This window comes from Salmo salar, chromosome 09 (assembly GCF_965601325.2).
Source record: "Salmo salar chromosome 09, fSalSal1, whole genome shotgun sequence".
Lineage (NCBI taxonomy): Eukaryota > Metazoa > Chordata > Actinopteri > Salmoniformes > Salmonidae > Salmo > Salmo salar.
This window is the reverse complement of record NC_138299.1, coordinates 94095002-94116324: the sequence shown is the minus strand read 5'-3', so window position 1 is coordinate 94116324 and position 21323 is coordinate 94095002. Positions and strand designations below refer to the sequence as shown.

At 45.0% G+C, this 21323-nt stretch overlaps 1 protein-coding gene across 1 annotated transcript in view; it reads left to right on the top strand.

Annotated features, from left to right (window-relative positions):
- LOC106611952 (progesterone receptor) overlaps positions 1-21323 on the top strand; it is a 46287-nt gene that overhangs the window by 21869 nt on the left and 3095 nt on the right. Inside the window, exons 4-8 of the mRNA XM_045724163.2 lie at positions 1665-1793; positions 2012-2221; positions 15608-15752; positions 16090-16220; positions 16305-16456. Coding sequence (XP_045580119.2) covers positions 1665-1793; positions 2012-2221; positions 15608-15752; positions 16090-16220; positions 16305-16456 — 767 coding nt within the window. The remainder of the gene's footprint in view (positions 1-1664; positions 1794-2011; positions 2222-15607; positions 15753-16089; positions 16221-16304; positions 16457-21323) is intronic.

Here is a 21323-nt window from a genome sequence, read left to right as displayed (position 1 = left end):
TCCTCAGAATGATAGTTGATTTTTGCAGATGCATCATGGTTTTGTAATTCAATTTGCTACAGACATGTTTAAAACTGATTTCATGACAATCACCCATCTGCAGCTGTGGTTGTTATCAGTAGACTAAAGTTGATCAGATTAGATCAGATCTTGAGGCATTCAGATTTTATTTTTGGGTGGCAGGTATGGGCTTCCATATAAAACAGCTCATTGCAGCGGAGTCACTTATACCCATGTTTTCAGTCACAATTTGCCTTTTCCACATGTAATGATTTGCATGATATTGCTACAAATGAAGCCTGGTTAGTTGTAAGGTTGGCCTTTTGTACTTTTATATTTGTATGAGAGGGTTAATCCTTAATTTTTTATATGTTTACAGTACTTAATAAAAACATGCTGTTATAGCAACTCTGGACTTTTGTCTTGAAGCTAAAATGTAATGAGTGTAGCCTACAGACAAGAAAATAAACCTTTTAATTGTCTGCACATACAGTGCATTCGGAAATTATCTCTCAGTACTTTACTTCGTTCATCTTTCCCTCGATCCTGACTAGTCTCCCAGTCGCTACCGCTGAAAAACATTCCCATAGCATGATGCTGCCACCACCATGCTTCACCGTAGGGATGGTGCCAGATTTCCTCCAGACGTGACGCTTGGCATTCAGTCCAAAGAGTTCTTTCTTGGTTTCATCAGACCAAATAATCTTGTTTCTCATAGTCTGAGAGTCTTTAACTCCAAGCGGGCTGTCATGTGCCTTTTACTAAAGAGTTGTTTCTGTCTGGCCACTCTACCATAAAGGCCTGATTGGTGGAGTGCTGCAGAGATAGTTGTCCTTCAAGGAAGGTTCTCCCATCTCCACAGAGGAACTCTGTCAGAGTGACCATCAGGTTCTTTGTCACCTCCCTGACCAACGCCCCCCCCCCCCCCCCCGATTCCCCAGATCTGTGCCTCAACGTAATCCTGTCTTGGAGCTCTACGGACAATTCCTTCCACCTCATGGCTTGGTTTTTGCTTTGACATGCACTGTAAATTGTGGGACCTTATATAGACAGGTGTGTGCCTTTCCAAATCATCTCTGATCAATTGAATTTACCACAGGTGGACTCCAATCAAGTTGTAGAAACATCTCAAGGATGATCAATGGAAACAGGATCAACCTGAGCAGAATTTCGAGTCTCATAGCAAAGGGTGTGAATACTTATGCAAATAAGATATTTCAGCTTTTTTTATTTTTAATACATTTGCAAACATTTAAAAAAAAATGTTTTCGCTTTGCCATTGTGTGGTATTGTGTGTAGAATGTTGAGGAAAATAATATATTTTATCCATTATAGAATAAGTAACGTCTGAATACTTTCTGGTTGCGCTGTACATGCTTGTGAATTGTTGCATTATCAAGTAGTGCAATATTTCAGAAGAAAAGTCTCTGTCAGTGTTAAATAGTTTGCCTTCTGGCTAGTGGCTACTGTGATATTTACGGTCAATTTGAGCTGCAGACCAAGAATGTCACATGGCCAGCCACCATGAAAGTTTAAGGCAATGATGTAATGTGAATGGAAAAATAACTTTCTTTTTCGCCACCCCGCTCCTCAGACTCCTTCATATCTCCTAGTGGTAATGAGGCCTTTCTCTCTGTCCTACTTCTGTGTGTGGTGCATTTCAGGCCGGAAGCTGAGGGGAGCTGGCCCACTGAAAGGAGGAGTGGAGGGGGGAACACAGGCACCTGGCAGAGAGAGGACTGGAGAGAGGACGGGGGGACTACAGTTATCCACCGTTTCCCCACAGGCTAAATGTGAGGATCAATATTACCATATGTAAAATATTTTTCTTAACCAGAATGCTATTTTTTAAAGTGAGCCCTGACTAAGAAAGCAGTTACAACTCAATTCAGAATTTACCCCAAACCTGGATGAAAGGCAGCACATATTCAGTCTCAACTGGTCTCATTTTGTCTCTCATCTCATGTCTCAATTCAGCTTGCCTTGTCTCATCTCATGTCCCTCTCTGCAGGCTGTGATGCCCGGCAGGCTCCCGCTCTTGGCCTCTCCCCCAGCCTGCGCCCCTCCCTCCTCAACGTCCTGAGTTCCATCGAGCCAGGAATGGTCAATGCAGGCCATGACACCTCCCAGCCAGACTGTTTCGCCTCCCTTCTGTCCAGCCTCAACGAGCTGGGAGAGAGACAACTGGTGTCTGTGGTGAACTGGGCTAAAGCCATGCCAGGTAAACCACTCTTCCTGTATCCTACTGTTACCTAACCACTACATGGTACCAACTCTCTAACCCTGTATCTTACTGTTACCTAACCACTACATGGTACCTGTTAACTCGAAATGACACAACGACAAGGTTCCAGTTTAACAAAGTTTACTATACCGTATGAACACACTACAAGGTAGCCATTGCACTCTAGGCTAGGTCCATCAACGAACAGACATCCTGCGCAGGCGCACTCTTGACTGAGTGATAGCCCTGTAATAACAGAAATATAGGGATACTTAAAACATGAACTTAACAGTCTCCCCCTTTTCTTTAAAGACAAATTAAACATCAACAACATAATTAAATGTCCAGGTATTATTCAAGTTCCCCATTACAAATGGGTTGTGTGACAGTTTTTATTTGTATTACTCAAGCTGCCACTTTCCATTACTGAGAGCCTGTAGGAGCACAAGACCGGATGCTCCTTTTTCAGTCAGACAGTCAGCAAGCTGTTCCTTTGTGGTCGACCACAGAATCCGCTGGATTCTCTGTGCTTGAATAAGTTCCTTGATGCTGCTAATCTCAAGATGAAGTCTTTACTCTGTGACAGACTTGGCTGACTTCACAGCATCAACTAATGAGTAGTTGTCAGTGACACAAACTACAAGTAGAATGTGCCGTTTTGTCTCACCAGTGTTAAGCTCTGAGAACAGAGTTGCAAGAAAGATAGCATTGTCAATTCCATCCGCAAGAGCAAGTGTTTCTCCAGCAAGTGTGCTTCGGACAACCCTTCTGATCCTTTTTGACTGCCAACAGATGGGTGAGAATCTTCCTCCTTCACCCATTAACACGATTAGATGTCCACCTTGTGTACCTCCATCTGTAAGGTTCCCTAGGGAAGCATCACTGAAGACAACTAGTTTCAAAGAGTCATCTTTTCCAACATGCTGAAACTTTAAAGTCACTTGTGATTTCAGTTTACGAACAACTTTGTTTGCCTCATGAATGGTTTGTACAGTGGCGTGTTTTGTGTTAGATGCCAAGTTGCAACCATCAAACATTACATCAGGTCTACTCTGTCTAGCAACCCATAAAATTTGTCCTATCTTTGACCTCAATTGATCAGCTTCAATTCCACAGAGGGGAATTCCTTTGTACGGCTCGTGAAGAATCCATGTGAATGGATCGAAGATTCTTGATATAGCTCTCCTGTTGCATCAGTATTGTCCCATCAACTGTAATAAACTCTATGCCAACATAACAAAAATGATCATGCTCCTCACAGCTGACCTGGAAAACAGATTTGAGGTTTGGAATCACAGTTGTAGCAAAGGTCTGTGAGCCACCCCAGATAAAGTCATCAACATGACAGGCAAGTAGTCCAGTGACACTGCAGTCTTGATCAAGCCAATAGAAGACTGCAGGATCCACTTGTGACAGTTTTCCACCTGTATTCAGCATTGTTGCCTTGACTTTGTTGTACCAGTAGAGTGATGCATCTGCCAGTCCATACACACACTTTTTTAGTTTCCACAGTGTTCTTTTGCTCTTAGCTTCAGGCGGAGGTCTGATGTCAATGTCCCTTGACAGCTCTGTTCCCTGCAAAAATGCAGATTTGATGTCTATGGAATTAAGTTTCCATTTTTTCTGGCAGATCACTGACATCAGCAATCTGAGTGACTCTGAGGCGCATGTCGGTGAGTCTTTTGGGAGTTGTTTAGCAGCCAGCTCCTCTAAACCTCTAGCCACTAGATGAGTCTTTTGGGAGTTGTTTAGCAGCCAGCTCCTCTAAACCTCTAGCCACTAGGTGAGTCTTTTGGGAGTTGTTTAGCAGCCAGCTCCTCTAAACCTCTAGCCACTAGGTGAGTCTTTTGGGAGTTGTTTAGCAGCCAGCTCCTCTAAACCTTTAGCCACTAGATGAGTCTTTTGGGAGTTGTTTAGCAGCCAGCTCCTCTAAACCTCTAGCCACTAGATGAGTCTTTTGGGAGTTGTTTAGCAGCCAGCTCCTCAAAACCTCTAGCCACTAGATGAGTCTTTTGGGAGTTGTTTAGCAGCCAGCTCCTCTAAACCTCTAGCCACTAGATGAGTCTTTTGGGAGTTGTTTAGCAGCCAGCTCCTCTAAACCTCTAGCCACTAGATGAGTCTTTTGGGAGTTGTTTAGCAGCCAGCTCCTCTAAACCTCTAGCCACTAGATGAGTCTTTTGGGAGTTGTTTAGCAGCCAGCTCCTCAAAACCTCTAGCCACTAGATGAGTCTTTTGGGAGTTGTTTAGCAGCCAGCTCCTCTAAACCTCTAGCCACTAGATTAGTCTTTTGGGAGTTGTTTAGCAGCCAGCTCCTCTAGCCACTAGATGAGTCTTTTGGGAGTTGTTTAGCAGCCAGCTCCTCTAAACCTCTAGCCACTAGATGAGTCTTTTGGGAGTTGTTTAGCAGCCAGCTCCTCTAAACCTCTAGCCACTAGATGAGTCTTTTGGGAGTTGTTTAGCAGCCAGCTCCTCTAAACCTCTAGCCACTAGGTGAGTCTTTTGGGAGTTGTTTAGCAGCCAGCTCCTCTAAACCTCTAGCCACTAGATGAGTCTTTTGGGAGTTGTTTAGCAGCCAGCTCCTCTAAACCTCTAGCCACTAGATGAGTCTTTTGGGAGTTGTTTAGCAGCCAGCTCCTCTAAACCTCTAGCCACTAGGTGAGTCTTTTGGGAGTTGTTTAGCAGCCAGCTCCTCTAAACCTCTAGCCACTAGATGAGTCTTTTGGGAGTTGTTTAGCAGCCAGCTCCTCTAAACCTCTAGCCACTAGACGTGCTTTAGGCACTATTCCAGTTAAGGATTCTTTAAGGGTACACACCCACCTTGTTGAGACACATTTTTTGGCCAATGTCTTTAACTTCCATGTTGAATTTCTCTGCCATTTCTCTTATTTCATTATTATTGAATTCTCCTCCATTGTCACTGTACAATTTCTGGGGCGGGCCATGCACACATATCCAGGAATGAATGAAGTGCTTGACGATGTCACTGGGTTTCTTTGTATTCACAATGCTTCCACCACTAAAGTGTGTGAAGTGGTGGATTATGTGAAGGTACCACACACTTGGTCCTAACTCATGTAGATCTACAGCCACTGTTTCATTGTATTTGGAAGCTAGTGGCAAACCAACAGCTGGTTTGGGCTTAGGTTTACTGTATTTTTGACATGTCTCACAACTGTTAACTATCTGCTGTAGAATGGAAATACTCATCATTATTCCCTGAACTGCTGAGTAACTTCTGAAGTCTGTCAACTGTAGCATGTCCAAACTGTTTGTGAAGCTTTTACAATACTTTGTGTTTGTCTTTTGTGTTCATGTTCTCTGTGACTGTCAGAATCTCATTTTTGCATGGACTCTGTGTGATGTCTTTGTCTAAAATGTTTACACAATAGTGGCCTGAGGTAGTACGTTCAAGAGTCACTGGTTGTTTAAACATCACTGCCTTGTCATTTTTATGTCTAGTAGAGCCCCTGCCTTTTTGAGGGAAGCTTTGCTTAATAGTAAGGGGACATCTGCAGGGACCACCTCTGTTTCAATGTGACACTTAGTCTGACACATTTTTGCTGGTATCTTAACTCTCTTGGTAGAATGGACAATTCTCCCATCTCCAAATTTGAAAGCTCTGTTGCTTGGTGTGTCAATCATATTTTGTACTTCTTTCATATTTAGTTCACTGACATAGCTATCAAGCCATTTTTCACCACACACTGTCCGTGTACATGCAGTATCAATCACAGCAGATCCTAAGGATTCAACTATAAAAATCTCAGTATCAGAAGCAGATTCATTTGAAAACAGTGTAATGTTACACTGCTCTATATCTGTGTTTACATTTTCCTCTGTTAGTTTAACTTGTTCATTTTTATGAGGACAGTCTTTAACCGAATGGTAAGTGCTTTGACAAATAGCACATTTTGATCTCCTTCCATATTTGTCCAGTGGATTTGTGCCGGGAAATGGCGCCATCTTCTGGTTGTCTTGAGAACGTGACTTTTTGGCGCCTTATGTCTGCTGCTCAGTGTAATATGCTGCGTCACTCACTTGCATTCCGGCGCGACAGACGTCTTTTCACCAAAAATGATTTTTAGTGCCGACTTCATTGATGCAAAAGTCAGTACAGTACAAGCAGTCAAAGCCAACTGTTTCTCCCTACCATCCAGACAGGCAGTATCTAGCAACTTGAAAGCTAACACTGCATCCGGGAGAACCATGTCGTACTTGCGCATCCTATTGTACCTCTGTTCAAAATCAATGATGTAGTCCGTCTTTGCAACCGAAATATCTCTCGTAACACTGTCAAAGTTTGAATATGCCTCGTAGGCACGGTCTTTCTTTTCTTTAAGAAATACAGAATCCAGTGCTCTGATCAAAGTTCCCATACCATCATCATTGTTCAAATCCTCAACGGATATTTCCAGTGCTGTATCTCTCGCTCTTCCCTCGAGCGATAATACCACCGCAAGTGCTTGCTTTTTCGCGTCCAGATTAGTAACCCGTGTCCAGATTCCAAGTTCATTTTCCCAACTTTTGTATGACCTCTTCTCGTCGAAGCGAGGTGGCACATTGGTAGCAGAGGACGGTTAATAAATACAATGTTAACTCGAAATGACACAACGACAAGGTTCCAGTTTAACAAAGTTTACTATACCGTATGAACACACTACAAGTTAGCCATTGCACTCTAGGCTAGGTCCATCAACGAACAGACATCGCAGGCGCACTCTTGACTGAGTGATAGCCCTGTAATAACAGAAATATAGGGATACTTAAAACATGAACTTAACAGTACCAACCCTCTAACACTGTATCCTACTGTTACCTAACCACTACATGGTACTAACACTGTATCCTACTGTTACCTAACCACTACATGGTACCAACCCTCTAACACTGTATCCTACTGTTACCTAACCACTACATGGTACTAACACTGTATCCTACTGTTACCTAACCACTACATGGTACCAACCCTCTAACCCTGTATCCTACTGTTACCTAACCACTACATGGTACCAAACCTCTAACCCTGTATCCTACTGCATTTACATTTACATTTAAGTCATTTAGCAGACGCTCTTATCCAGAGCGACTTACAAATTGGTGCATTCACCTTATAATATCCAGTGGAACAACCACTTTACAATAGTGCATCTAAATCTTTTAAGGGGGGGTTAGAAGGATTACTTTATCCTATCCCAGGTATTCCTTAAAGAGGTGGGGTTTCAGGTGTCTCCGGAAGGTGGTGATTGACTCCGCTGTCCTGGTGTCGTGAGGGAGCTTGTTCCACCATTGGGGTGCCAGAGCAGCGAACAGTTTTGACTGGGCTGAGCGGGAACTGTGCTTCCTCAGAGGTAGGGAGGCAAGCAGGCCAGAGGTGGATGAACGCAGTGCCCTTGTTTGGGTGTAGGGCCTGATCAGAGCCTGAAGGTACGGAGGTGCCGTTCCCCTCACAGCTCCATAGGCAAGCACCATGGTCTTGTAGCGGATGCGAGCTTCGACTGGAAGCCAGTGGAGAGAGCGGAGGAGCGGGGTGACGTGAGAGAACTTGGGAAGGTTGAACACCAGACGGGCTGCGGCGTTCTGGATGAGTTGTAGGGGTTTAATGGCACAAGCAGGGAGCCCAGCCAACAACGAGTTGCAGTAATCCAGACGGGAGATGACAAGTGCCTGGATTAGGACCTGCGCCGCTTCCTGTGTGAGGCAGGGTCGTACTCTGCGAATGTTGTAGAGCATGAACCTACAGGATCGGGTCACCGCCTTGATGTTAGTGGAGAACGACAGGGTGTTGTCCAGGGTCACGCCGAGGCTCTTAGCACTCTGGGAGGAGGACACAAGGGAGTTGTCAACCGTGATGGCGAGATCATGGAACGGGCAGTCCTTCCCCGGGAGGAAGAGCAGCTCCGTCTTGCCGAGGTTCAGCTTGAGGTGGTGATCCGTCATCCACACTGATATGTCTGCCAGACATGCAGAGATGCGATTCGCCACCTGGTTGTCAGAAGGGGGAAAGGAGAAGATTAATTGTGTGTCATCTGCATAGCAATGATATGAGAGACCATGTGAGGATATGACAGAGCCAAGTGACTTGGTGTATTACGAGAATAGGAGAGGGCCTAGAACAGAGCCCTGGGGGACACCAGTGGTGAGAGCACGTGGTGCGGAGACAGATTCTCGCCACGCCACCTGGTAGGAGCGACCTGTCAGGTAGGACGCAATCCAAGCGTGGGCCGCGCCGGAGATGCCCAGGTCGGAGAGGGTGGAGAGGAGGATCTGATGGTTCACAGTATCAAAGGCAGCAGATAGGTCTAGGAGGATGAGAGCAGAGGAGAGAGAGTTAGCTTTAGCAGTGCGGAGAGCCTCCGTGACACAGAGAAGAGCAGTCTCAGTTGAATGCCCAGTCTTGAAACCTGACTGATTAGGATCAAGAAGGTCATTCTGAGAGAGATAGCAAGAGAGCTGGCCAAGGACGGCACGTTCAAGAGTTTTGGAGAGAAAGGAAAGAAGGGATACTGGTCTGTAGTTGTTGACATCGGAGGGATCGAGTGTAGGTTTTTTCAGAAGGGGTGCAACTCTCGCTCTCTTGAAGACGGAAGGGACGTAGCCAGCGGTCAAGGATGAGTTGACGAGCGAGGTGAGGTAGGGGATAAGGTCTCCGGAAATGGTCTGGAGAAGAGAGGAGGGGATAGGGTCAAGTGGGCAGGTTGTTGGGCGGCCGGCCGTCACAAGACGCGAGATTTCATCTGGAGAGAGAGGGGAGAAAGAGGTCAAAGCACAGGGTAGGGCAGTGTGAGCAGGACCAGCGGTGTCGTTTGACTTAGCAAACGAGGATCGGATGTCGTCAACCTTCTTTTCAAAATGGTTGACGAAGTCATCCGCAGAGAGGGAGGAGGGGGGGGGAGGGGGAGGAGGATTCAGGAGGGAGGAGAAGGTAGCAAAGAGCTTCCTAGGGTTAGAGGCAGATGCTTGGAGTTTAGAGTGGTAGAAAGTGGCTTTAGCAGCAGAGACAGAAGAGGAAAATGTACAGAGGAGGGAGTGAAAGGATGCCAGGTCCGCAGGGAGGCGAGTTTTCCTCCATTTCCGCTCGGCTGCCCGGAGCCCTGTTCTGTGAGCTCGCAGTGAGTCGTCGAGCCACGGAGCAGGAGGGGAGGACCGAGCCAGCCTGGAGGATAGGGGACAGAGGAAATCAAAGGATGCAGAGAGGGAGGAGAGGAGGGTTGAGGAGGCAGAATCAGGAGATAGGTTGGAGAAGGTTTGAGCAGAGGGAAGAGATGATAGGATGGAAGAGGAGAGAGTAGCGGGAGAGAGAGAGCGAAGGTTGGGACGGCGCAATACCATCCGAGTAGGGGCAGAGTGAGAAGTGTTGGATGAGAGCGAGAGGGAAAAGGATACAAGGTAGTGGTCAGAGACTTGGAGGGGAGTTGCAATGAGATTAGTGGAAGAACAGCATCTAGTAAAGATGAGGTCAAGCGTATTGCCTGCCTTGTGAGTAGGGGGGGAAGGTGAGAGGGTGAGGTCAAAAGAGGAGAGGAGTGGAAAGAAGGAGGCAGAGAGGAATGAGTCAAAGGTAGACGTGGGGAGGTTAAAGTCACCCAGAACTGTGAGAGGTGAGCCATCCTCAGGAAAGGAACTTATCAAGGCGTCAAGCTCATTGATGAACTCTCCAAGGGAACCTGGAGGGCGATAAATGATAAGGATGTTAAGCTTGAAAGGGCTGGTAACTGTGACAGCATGGAATTCAAATGAGGAGATAGACAGATGGGTCAGGGGAGAAAGAGAGAATGTCCACATGGGAGAGATGAGGATTCCAGTGCCACCACCCCGCTGGCTCGATGCTCTAGGGGTACGCGAGAACACGTAGGCAGACGAGGAGAGAGCAGTAGGAGTAGCAGTGTTCTCTGTGGTAATCCATGTTTCCGTCAGCGCCAGGAAGTCTAGGGACTGGAGGGTAGCATAGGCTGAGATGAACTCAGCCTTGTTGGCCGCAGACCGGCAGTTCCAGAGGCTGCAGGAGACCTGGAACTCCACGTGGGTCGTGCGCACTGGGACCACCAGGTTAGAGTGGCAGCGGCCACGCGGTGTGGAGCGTTTGTATGGCCTGTGCAGAGGGGAGACAACAGGGATAGACAGACACATAGTAGACAAGCTACAGAAGAGGCTACGCTAATGCAAAGGAGATTGGAATGACAAGTGGACTACACGTCTCGAATGTTCAGAAAGTTAAGCTTACGTTGCAAAAATCTTATTGACTAAAATGACGAAAATGATACAGTACTGCTGGCTGGTGGAGTAGGCAAGCTAGCAGTGGCTGCATTGTTGACTTTGAACGTGTAGCTGGCTAGGTAACCTACTGTTACCTAACCACTACATGGTACCAACCCTCTAACCCTATATCCTACTGTTACCTAACCACTACATGGTACCAACCCTCTAACACTGTATCCTACTGTTACCTAACCACGACATGGTACCAACCCTCTAACACTGTATCCTACTGTTACCTAACCACTACACTGTATCCTACTGTTACCTAACCACTACATGGTACCAACCCTCTAACCCTGTATCCTACTGTTACCTAACCACTACATGGTACTAACCCTGTATCCTACTGTTACCTAACCACTACATGGTACCAACCCTCTAACCCTGTATCCTACAGTTACCTAACCACTACATGGTACTAACACTGTATCCTACTGTTACCTAACCACTACATGGTACTAACCCTGTATCATACTGTTACCTAACCACTACATGGTACCAACCCTCTAACCCTGTATCTTACTGTTACCTAACCACTACATGGTACCAACCCTCTAACCCTGTATCCTACTGTTACCTAACCACTACATGGTACCAACCCTCTAACACTGTATCCTACTGTTACCTAACCACTAACACTGTATCCTACTATTATCTAACCACGACATGGTACCAACCCTCTAAACCTGTATCCTACTGTTACCTAACCACGACATGGTACCAACTCTCTAACACTGTATCCTACAGTTACCTAACCACTAACCCTGTATCATACTGTTACCTAACCACTACATGGTACCAACCCTCTAACCCTGTATCTTACTGTTACCTAACCACTACATGGTACCAACCCTCTAACCCTGTATCCTACTGTAACCTAACCACTACATGGTACCAACCCTCTATAACTGTATCCTACTGTTACCTAACCACTAACACTGTATCCTACTGTTATCTAACCACGACATGGTACCAACCCTCTAACACTGTATCCTACAGTTACCTAACCACTAACACTGTATCCTACTGTTACCTAACCACTACATGGTACCAACCCTCTAAACCTGTATCCTACTGTTACCTAATCACTACATGGTACCAACCCTCTAACACTGTATCCTACTGTTACCTAACCACTACACTGTATCCTACTGTTACCTAACCACTACATGGTACCAACCCTCTAACCCTGTATCCTACTGTTACCTAACCACTACATGGTACCAAACCTCTAACCCTGTATCCTACTGTTACCTAACCCCTACATGGTACCAACCCTCTAACCCTGTATCCTACAGTTACCTAACCACTACATGGTACTAACACTGTATCCTACTGTTACCTAACCACTACATGGTACTAACACTGTATCCTACTGTTACCTAACCACTACATGGTACTAACACTGTATCCTACTGTTACCTAACCACTACATGGTACCAACCCTCTAACACTGTATCCTACTGTTACCTAACCGCGACATGGTACCAACACTGTATCCTACTGTTACCTAACCACGACATGGTACCAACTCTCTAACACTGTATCCTACAGTTACCTAACCACTAACCCTGTATCCTACTGTTACCTAACCACTACATGGTACCAACCCTCTAACACTGTATCCTACTGTTACCTAACCACTACACTGTATCCTACTGTTACCTAACCACTACATGGTACCAACCCTCTAACCCTGTATCCTACTGTTACCTAACCACTACATGGTACCAAACCTCTAACCCTGTATCCTACTGTTACCTAACCACTACATGGTACCAACCCTCTATAACTGTATCCTACTGTTACCTAACCACTACATGGTACCAACCCTCTAACCCTGTATCCTACTGTTACCTAACCACTACATGGTACCAACCCTCTAACACTGTATCCTACTGTTACCTAACCACTACATGGTACCAACCCTCTAACACTGTATCCTACTGTTACCTAACCACTAACCCTGTATCCTACTGTTACCTAACCACTACATGGTACCAACCCTCTAACACTGTATCCTACAGTTACCTAACCACTAACCCTGTATCATACTGTTACCTAACCACTACATGGTACCAACCCTCTAACCCTGTATCCTACTGTTACCTAACCACTACATGGTACCAAACCTCTAACCCTGTATCCTACTGTTACCTAACCACTACATGGTACCAACCCTCTATAACTGTATCCTACTGTTACCTAACCACTACATGGTACCAACCCTCTAACCCTGTATCCTACTGTTACCTAACCACTACATGGTACCAACCCTCTAACACTGTATCCTACTGTTACCTAACCACTACATGGTACCAACCCTCTAACACTGTATCCTACTGTTACCTAACCACTAACCCTGTATCCTACTGTTACCTAACCACTACATGGTACCAACCCTCTAACACTGTATCCTACAGTTACCTAACCACTAACCCTGTATCATACTGTTACCTAACCACTACATGGTACCAACCCTCTAACACTGTATCCTACTGTTACCTAACCACTAACACTGTATCCTACTGTTACCTAACCACTAACACTGTCTCCTACTGTTACCTAACCACTACATGGTACTAACACTGTATCCTACAGTTACCTAACCACTAACACTGTATCCTACTGTTACCTAACCACTACATGGTACCAACCCTCTAACACTGTATCCTACTGTTACCTAACCACTACATGGTACCAACCCTCTAAACCTGTATCCTACTGTTACCTAACCACTACATGGTACCAACCCTCTAACACTGTATCCTACAGTTACCTAACCACTAACCCTGTATCATACTGTTACCTAACCACTACATGGTACCAACCCTCTAACACTGTATCCTACTGTTACCTAACCACTAACACTGTATCCTACTGTTACCTAACCACTAACACTGTCTCCTACTGTTACCTAACCACTACATGGTACTAACACTGTATCCTACAGTTACCTAACCACTAACACTGTCTCCTACTGTTACCTAACCACTACATGGTACCAACCCTCTAAACCTGTATCCTACTGTTACCTAACCACTAACACTGTATCCTACAGTTACCTAACCACTACATGGTACTAACACTGTATCCTACAGTTACCTAACCACTAACACTGTCTCCTACTGTTACCTAACCACTACATGGTACCAACCCTCTAACCCTGTATCCTACTGTAACCTACCCACTACATGGTACCAACCCTCTAACACTGTATCCTACAGTTACCTAACCACTAACACTGTCTCCTACTGTTACCTAACCACTACATGGTACCAACCCTCTAACCCTGTATCCTACTGTTACCTAACCACTAACACTGTATCCTACAGTTACCTAACCACTACATGGTACTAACACTGTATCCTACTGTTACCTAACCACTACATGGTACTAACACTGTATCCTACTGTTACCTAACCACTACATGGTACTAACACTGTATCCTACTGTTACCTAACCACTACATGGTACCAACCCTCTAACACTGTATCCTACTGTTACCTAACCGCGACATGGTACCAACACTGTATCCTACTGTTACCTAACCACTACATGGTACCAACCCTCTAACACTGTATCCTACTGTTACCGTACCACTACATGGTACCAACCCTCTAACACTCTATCCTACTGTTACCTAACCACTAAGCCTGTATCCTACTGTTACCTAACCAATACATGGTACCAACCCTCTAACACTGTATCCTACAGTTACCTAACCACTAACCCTGTATCCTACTGTTACCTAACCACTACATGGTACCAACCCTCTAACACTGTATCCTACTGTTACCTAACCACTACACTGTATCCTACTGTTACCTAACCACTACATGGTACCAACCCTCTATAACTGTATCCTACTGTTACCTAACCACTACATGGTACCAACCCTCTAACCCTGTATCCTACTGTTACCTAACCACTACATGGTACCAACCCTCTAACACTGTATCCTACTGTTACCTAACCACTACATGGTACCAACCCTCTAACACTGTATCCTACTGTTACCTAACCACTAACCCTGTATCCTACTGTTACCTAACCACTACATGGTACCAACCCTCTAACACTGTATCCTACTGTTACCTAACCACTAACACTGTATCCTACTGTTACCTAACCACTAACACTGTCTCCTACTGTTACCTAACCACTACATGGTACTAACACTGTATCCTACAGTTACCTAACCACTAACACTGTATCCTACTGTTACCTAACCACTACATGGTACCAACCCTCTAACACTGTATCCTACTGTTACCTAACCACTACATGGTACCAACCCTCTAAACCTGTATCCTACTGTTACCTAACCACTACATGGTACCAACCCTCTAACACTGTATCCTACAGTTACCTAACCACTAACCCTGTATCATACTGTTACCTAACCACTACATGGTACCAACCCTCTAACACTGTATCCTACTGTTACCTAACCACTAACACTGTATCCTACTGTTACCTAACCACTAACACTGTCTCCTACTGTTACCTAACCACTACATGGTACTAACACTGTATCCTACAGTTACCTAACCACTAACACTGTCTCCTACTGTTACCTAACCACTACATGGTACCAACCCTCTAACACTGTATCCTACAGTTACCTAACCACTAACACTGTCTCCTACTGTTACCTAACCACTACATGGTACCAACCCTCTAACACTGTATCCTACAGTTACCTAACCACTACATGGTACCAACCCTCTAACCCAGGTGTGATAGAGAGAGCTGGGGGACAGACAGCTGGTCTGTGTATGACTGATACCAGTGCTGTAGCCTCGGTTCTAGTTTTCTATGTCCTTCCCACCAGAGGGGGCTCTACTCATAACGTATTTTATTCTCCCTGCACTGTGAGTTTCAGAGAGCTACATGTAGAAGACCAGATGTCAGTGATCCAGTCTTCATGGCTGGGGTTGATGGTGTTCTCTCTGTGTAGGTTTCAGAGAGCTGCATGTAGAAGACCAGATGTCAGTGATCCAGTCTTCATGGCTGGGGTTGATGGTGTTCTCTCTGTGTAGGTTTCAGAGAGCTGCATGTAGAAGACCAGATGTCAGTGATCCAGTCTTCATGGCTGGGGTTGATGGTGTTCTCTCTGTGTAGGTTTCAGAGAGCTGCATGTAGAAGACCAGATGTCAGTGATCCAGTCTTCATGGCTGGGGTTGATGGTGTTCGCTCTGGGCTGGAGATCTTACACTAATACAGACGCTAGAGAGCTCTACTTCGCTCCTGACCTCATCTTCAACGAGTGAGTACTATTGTCTTGCTGAATACAATATTGAAGACAATCTCTCTCTGTCTCTAGACAATAAACAAGGGAAATATTTGAAATGTTGTATTATTGGTTATATAACAACACTCTCAATCAATTTCACTCCCTCTCATCCTAACTCCCTCTCTCTCTCCCTCGCAATTCTATTTATTAGCATGGGAAACACATGTTACCAAATGGAAGAGACAATAAAAAAATTGAAATAAACAAGGGAAACATTAGTAAACATTACTCTCTCTCTCCTCACCCTCTTTCTCTCCCTCGCTTTCTCTCCGTCTGTCTCTCTCTCTCCTCTCTCCACCCCCCAACCCAGTCAGAGGATGCGTGTGTCCAGTATGTATGAACACTGTGTCCAGTTCCGTCTGCTGTCCCAGAGGTTCTGTATGCTCAGAGTCACCCAGGAAGAGTTCCTCTGTATGAAGGCTCTGCTCCTCTTCAGCATCAGTGAGTCACATCACTGACACACTGAAACTAAGTGACTGTATCATTATCTGGTTCAATATTTGCTTATTGCTTTGTGTCTTTTAGTCCCTGTGGAGGGTCTGAGGAATCAGAAGTGTTTTGACGAACTGAGGATCTCTTACATCAAGGAGCTGGTTCGTCTGGCCAGCCAACACGGAGAAAAACACCACACACAACGTCTGTTCCAGCTAACACAGCTACTGGACTTCCTACACCCGGTAATATACACTAACCCTGACCTCTAACCCCTAACCAACACCTGTTCCAGCTAACACAGCTACTGGACTTCCTACACCCGGTAATATACACTAACCCTGACCTCTAACCCCTAACCAACACCTGTTCCAGCTAACACAGCTACTGGACTTCCTATACCCAGTAATATACACTAACCCTGACCTCTAACCTTTAACCAACACCTGTTCCAGCTAACACAGCTACTGGACTTCCTACACCCGGTAATATACACTAACCCTGACCTCTAACCCCTAACCAACACCTGTTCCAGCTAACACAGCTACTGGACTTCCTATACCCAGTAATATACACTAACCCTGACCTCTAACCTTTAACCAACACCTGTTCCAGCTAACACAGCTACTGGACTTCCTACACCCGGTAATATACACTAACCCTGACCTCTAACCCCTACACAACGCCTGTTCCAGCTAACACAGCTACTGGACTTCCTACACCCGGTAATATACACTAACCCTGACCTCTAACCCCTAACCAACACCTGTTCCAGCTAACACAGCTACTGGACTTCCTATACCCAGTAATATACACTAACCCTGACCTCTAACCTTTAACCAACACCTGTTCCAGCTAACACAGCTACTGGACTTCCTACACCCAGTAATATACACTAACCCTGACCTCTAACCCCTAACCAACACCTGTTCCAGCTAACACAGCTACTGGACTTCCTACACCCGGTAATATACACTAACCCTGACCTCTAACCCCTACACAACGCCTGTTCCAGCTAACACAACTACGTCCGGTAATTTAACGATAATAATAATGATAATAATACATTTAATTAGTATAGCGCTTTTCATTACAGCAAGAATCTCAATGACGCTCTTAAAACAGCAAAATCTTTCAGTTAGCCTCGTTAGCCTATTGACAGTTCTAGCTGGAAGGTCTTTCACAGTCATCCACAGTCTTTCAGTCATCCACAGAGGCAGGTGCCAGTCCAACAGGTCACAACCTGTGTCCGATCCACTCTACATGTGCACTTACCTCACCCGTGCCGTCCACGTCTCTACCGACCGAGGCCCAGATGAAGGGTTGAGGCCCAGATGAAGGGTTGAGGCCCAGATGAATGGTTGAGGCCCAGATGAAGGGTTGAGGTCCAGATTATACTTTTTTTTTAAATGTCACCTTTATTTAACTAGGTAAGTCAGTTAAGAACAAATTCTTATTTACAATGACAGCCTACACCGGCCAAACTCGGACAACGCTGGGCCTATTGTGCACCGCCGTATGGGACTCCCAATCACGGTCGGTTGTGATACAGCCTGGATTCGAACCAGGGTGTCTGTAGTGACGCCTCAAGCACTGAGATGCAGTGCCTTAGACCCCTGCGCCATTCGGGAGTCCAAGGTTTAAGGCCCAGATGAAGGGTTGAAGCCCAGATGAAGGGTTAAGGCCCAGATGAAGGGTTGAGGCCCAGATGAAGGGTTGAGGCCCAGATGAAGGGTTGAGGCCCAGATGAAGGGTTGAGGCCCAGATGAAGGGTTGAGGCCCAGATGAAGGGTTGAAGCCCAGATGAAGGGTTGAAGCCCAGATGAAGGCTTGGGGCCCAGATTAATGGTTGAGGCCCAGATTAATGGTTGAGGCCCAGATGAAGTGTTGAAGCCCAGATGAAGGGTTGAGACCCAGATGAAGGGTTGAGACCCAGATGAAGGGTTGAGACCCAGATGAAGGCTTGGGGCCCAGATGAAGGGTTTAAGCCCAGATAAAGGACGGGCTGAGATGTGGATGAGCAGGGGTGAAACGATGCTTAGATCCAGGGGGGAAACAAGTTAGAAGTCAGGTCACCTCTTCCCTTGGTAAAATCCTCTGAAAAACATGTAGCACCAACCTGGGTGAAGCAATGCAGCCGCTAAGCTTTATGGAATGAAGCTGACTACAGTCAAAAGCGATAGTCCACCTTGGAGAATTTTGAAGATGGCAGAGGATCTCTAAGGTTTTCCCCAGTAGTTTATTTCAAGCCTCTGCCATCTCTTGTTGTTTCAAATAAAGTTGGTAGCTAAATAGCTAGCTTCTCAGTTCAGTTGGTAAAATAACTGACTTGCCGGTCTTGCACTGCCGTGGATCAATATATTGTAATGAATCCGGCAGGAAGTGCGGCTCAAACCCTCAACCTTCTGGCCTGAAGCCCAGAGCGTAAAAACATGATCTTCTTGCAGTCGATATCCGCACTTATAAACCCAGGGTTGCTACAATATATACAATCAAAACTTACTTAGCTAACAAAATAAGAAGTTGATTAAAAAAGAAAACAACTAAAACTTCAAATATGTACAATATTTACAGAGCTCTCTGCGCCATGGTAGCCACAGAACTGACCTATCCCTGACCTCTAACCCGTAACCCGTACACAACACCTGTTCCAGCGGATTACCTTCACCTGGTAATATACTACCAAGGGCCAGCCTAGCTTTTTGGGGGCCTGTCATGACAAATAATGTCCCCTGGCCAAATAGTGTCCCCTTCTGCGTCACAATGGAATTCGATAAACTATTAGTGTCCGTTGCTATATCAACGGTGGGATTACCTAATTACAGCCTAAATGACATTCTTTTCATCATCGCTATGCAAACAAGGCGGATTTCCGCAGCAATTTCGCTGTTTAAACAAGTTTTATTTAGCTGACAAAATGAAAACATTAATTCAAACTACTTTTGGGTACCTTGTTAACATTACAACATGAAATCCATGTTTTAAACATTACTACGTTTCGGAAATGTCAAATAAAACGTGTAATCTGCTTGACACATTAAAGTTACTTACCTGACAGACCAGGAAGTCAGCTAATTTCCACTCCATTCATATGCAAATCTGTTTGATTCATACACTGGCTTGTCTGGCCATCATGTTTAATTTGAACCTGCCCTTCCCTTATCTACACTGAAATACTATATTTTAACTAGACCTCTTTTAGGATTCATTTTTTCTATCTCACATAGCTCATTAGTACTCCCTCGTGGTTGAATATATATATATATCTATTGTAGGTCCTACGATACAACAATGAATAATGTAGAACAGATAAATAACATCAAAGGATACTTTACAACTTTCAATAATGAACACCTTGTGAAACAACTGTGAAAACCAACCTGGCAATATTTAAGATTTTAAAATATAAACTTCGATAGTTTTTGGTACAGTTGTGTCATTCATTTATCTTCACAGATTTTTTGTACACTAACATGGCAATCATAGACTAAAATAGTGAATTCTGGTGTGTGGAATATAGAGGAGGGGGTTGCTGTGTGGGTGGGAGGTTCTGCCTGTCACCTGTTCTCAACAGAAGTCTCAGAAGGGAGACTTGAAGAGGGAGACTGCAAAGTCCAGGCGCTGATGCTCTCTTTGTTCTGAGTGTTTACAGTGCTAGTGTTTTCAGTTCATCTGTGTATCTCACATATTATGTGCCCAGTCTGATAGAGAATGATAGACTATGATAAAGTATGATAGAGTATGATAGAGTAGGACAGAGTATGATATTGGAGAAGTACATTTTTATAGGCTTAGCATAACTACTATTTCTTGCTTTTCTTCTTGTTTCTGTCAACCAAAGCTGAACATACTTTGTCTATTGGGCTTCGCTGATGTGTAGGGCGTCAGGGCTTTCACTGGTCGACCGTCCAAGTGCTCCAACTGTAGCAGATTGTTGGCTTCCACCGAGGAAACCCTAGGAAGGCAAAAGAGGAAAATATCAGTGTTAGGGGAACTAAAACTAACTTCAGGTTATTTTGTGTGCAAATGCAAATAGTTATTATCTGAGATTTTCTGTATTCACTTTAACTGATGGTGACCCCAGCTAGGAGTGAAAGAGCAGCGAGGTTTCCCAGGTGTCACCTTTCTTTCGTCCATCTTACAAACCTAGTAATTCGCCCTGATGTATTAGCACTCAGTCCCCTTCCTGATTCTGCTCCGGTAGCTCTCCTTCTGTTTCTCCTGCGCCTTGTCCATGTTCAGTCTCACCTTGATTGATAAAAGGAATAAATGCTATTCTATTTCGTATTACAAATACATTTCTTACATATCTCTTGGAGGGACAGAAAATAAATTGACAGCGGACAATCATTTTTACCTGGTCAAAAACCTCCAGATCCACCTCAGTCCATGCCTGAAGGTACTGTAGTCCTCGAGCGTTCTGAACTGGTTCCACAGCTTCCATCAGGTGGGGTTTCAGTGCTCTGAAAGTACCTTATGTAAAAATAGCAATAGACAAACAACAACAGTATATACAATAATTGTATATACAATTGCCTCAGTCAACAGCTGCGACTCGCGTCCGTACTCGGTGGAGGCCTGGATTCTGCTGTTGTGAGCAAAGAGAATGACCTTCCAGTAGTTCTCCCATCCTTCCTGGTACCAAGCAAAGGACTTTCCCATGGCAGTCTTGAGAGTCTGGTTGGTCCATTCACCAAACCTGGAGGAGGGGCTAGGATAGGGATATCTATTGACAATGTAAGATATTGAAATATGTCTGTTTATGTACCACGGAAAAACAAATTGTAATAAAATAAATTAAACAAACCATTGGTGACAGAATATAACCTACAACATCCGTAACTTGTTCCAGCGTTCATGACCCCGGTCACTCAAGATGACCGTGGGTGTTGAAGATGTCCATCATTGCTTTGGAGGTGGACTCGCCTTGATGGGTATCATACAAAACAGAAATCCATTTTTTGTTCCAAGCACCTTTTTTAATGGGTTACAGAAGGGAATTTAGAGTTAAGCACATACTCTTCCTGTACTGACCTTAATGGGTATTGCCTCCACCCACTTGGTAGAGTGATTGGTCGCCGTCAGACACCAGCTGTTGCCATTCCTGGATTT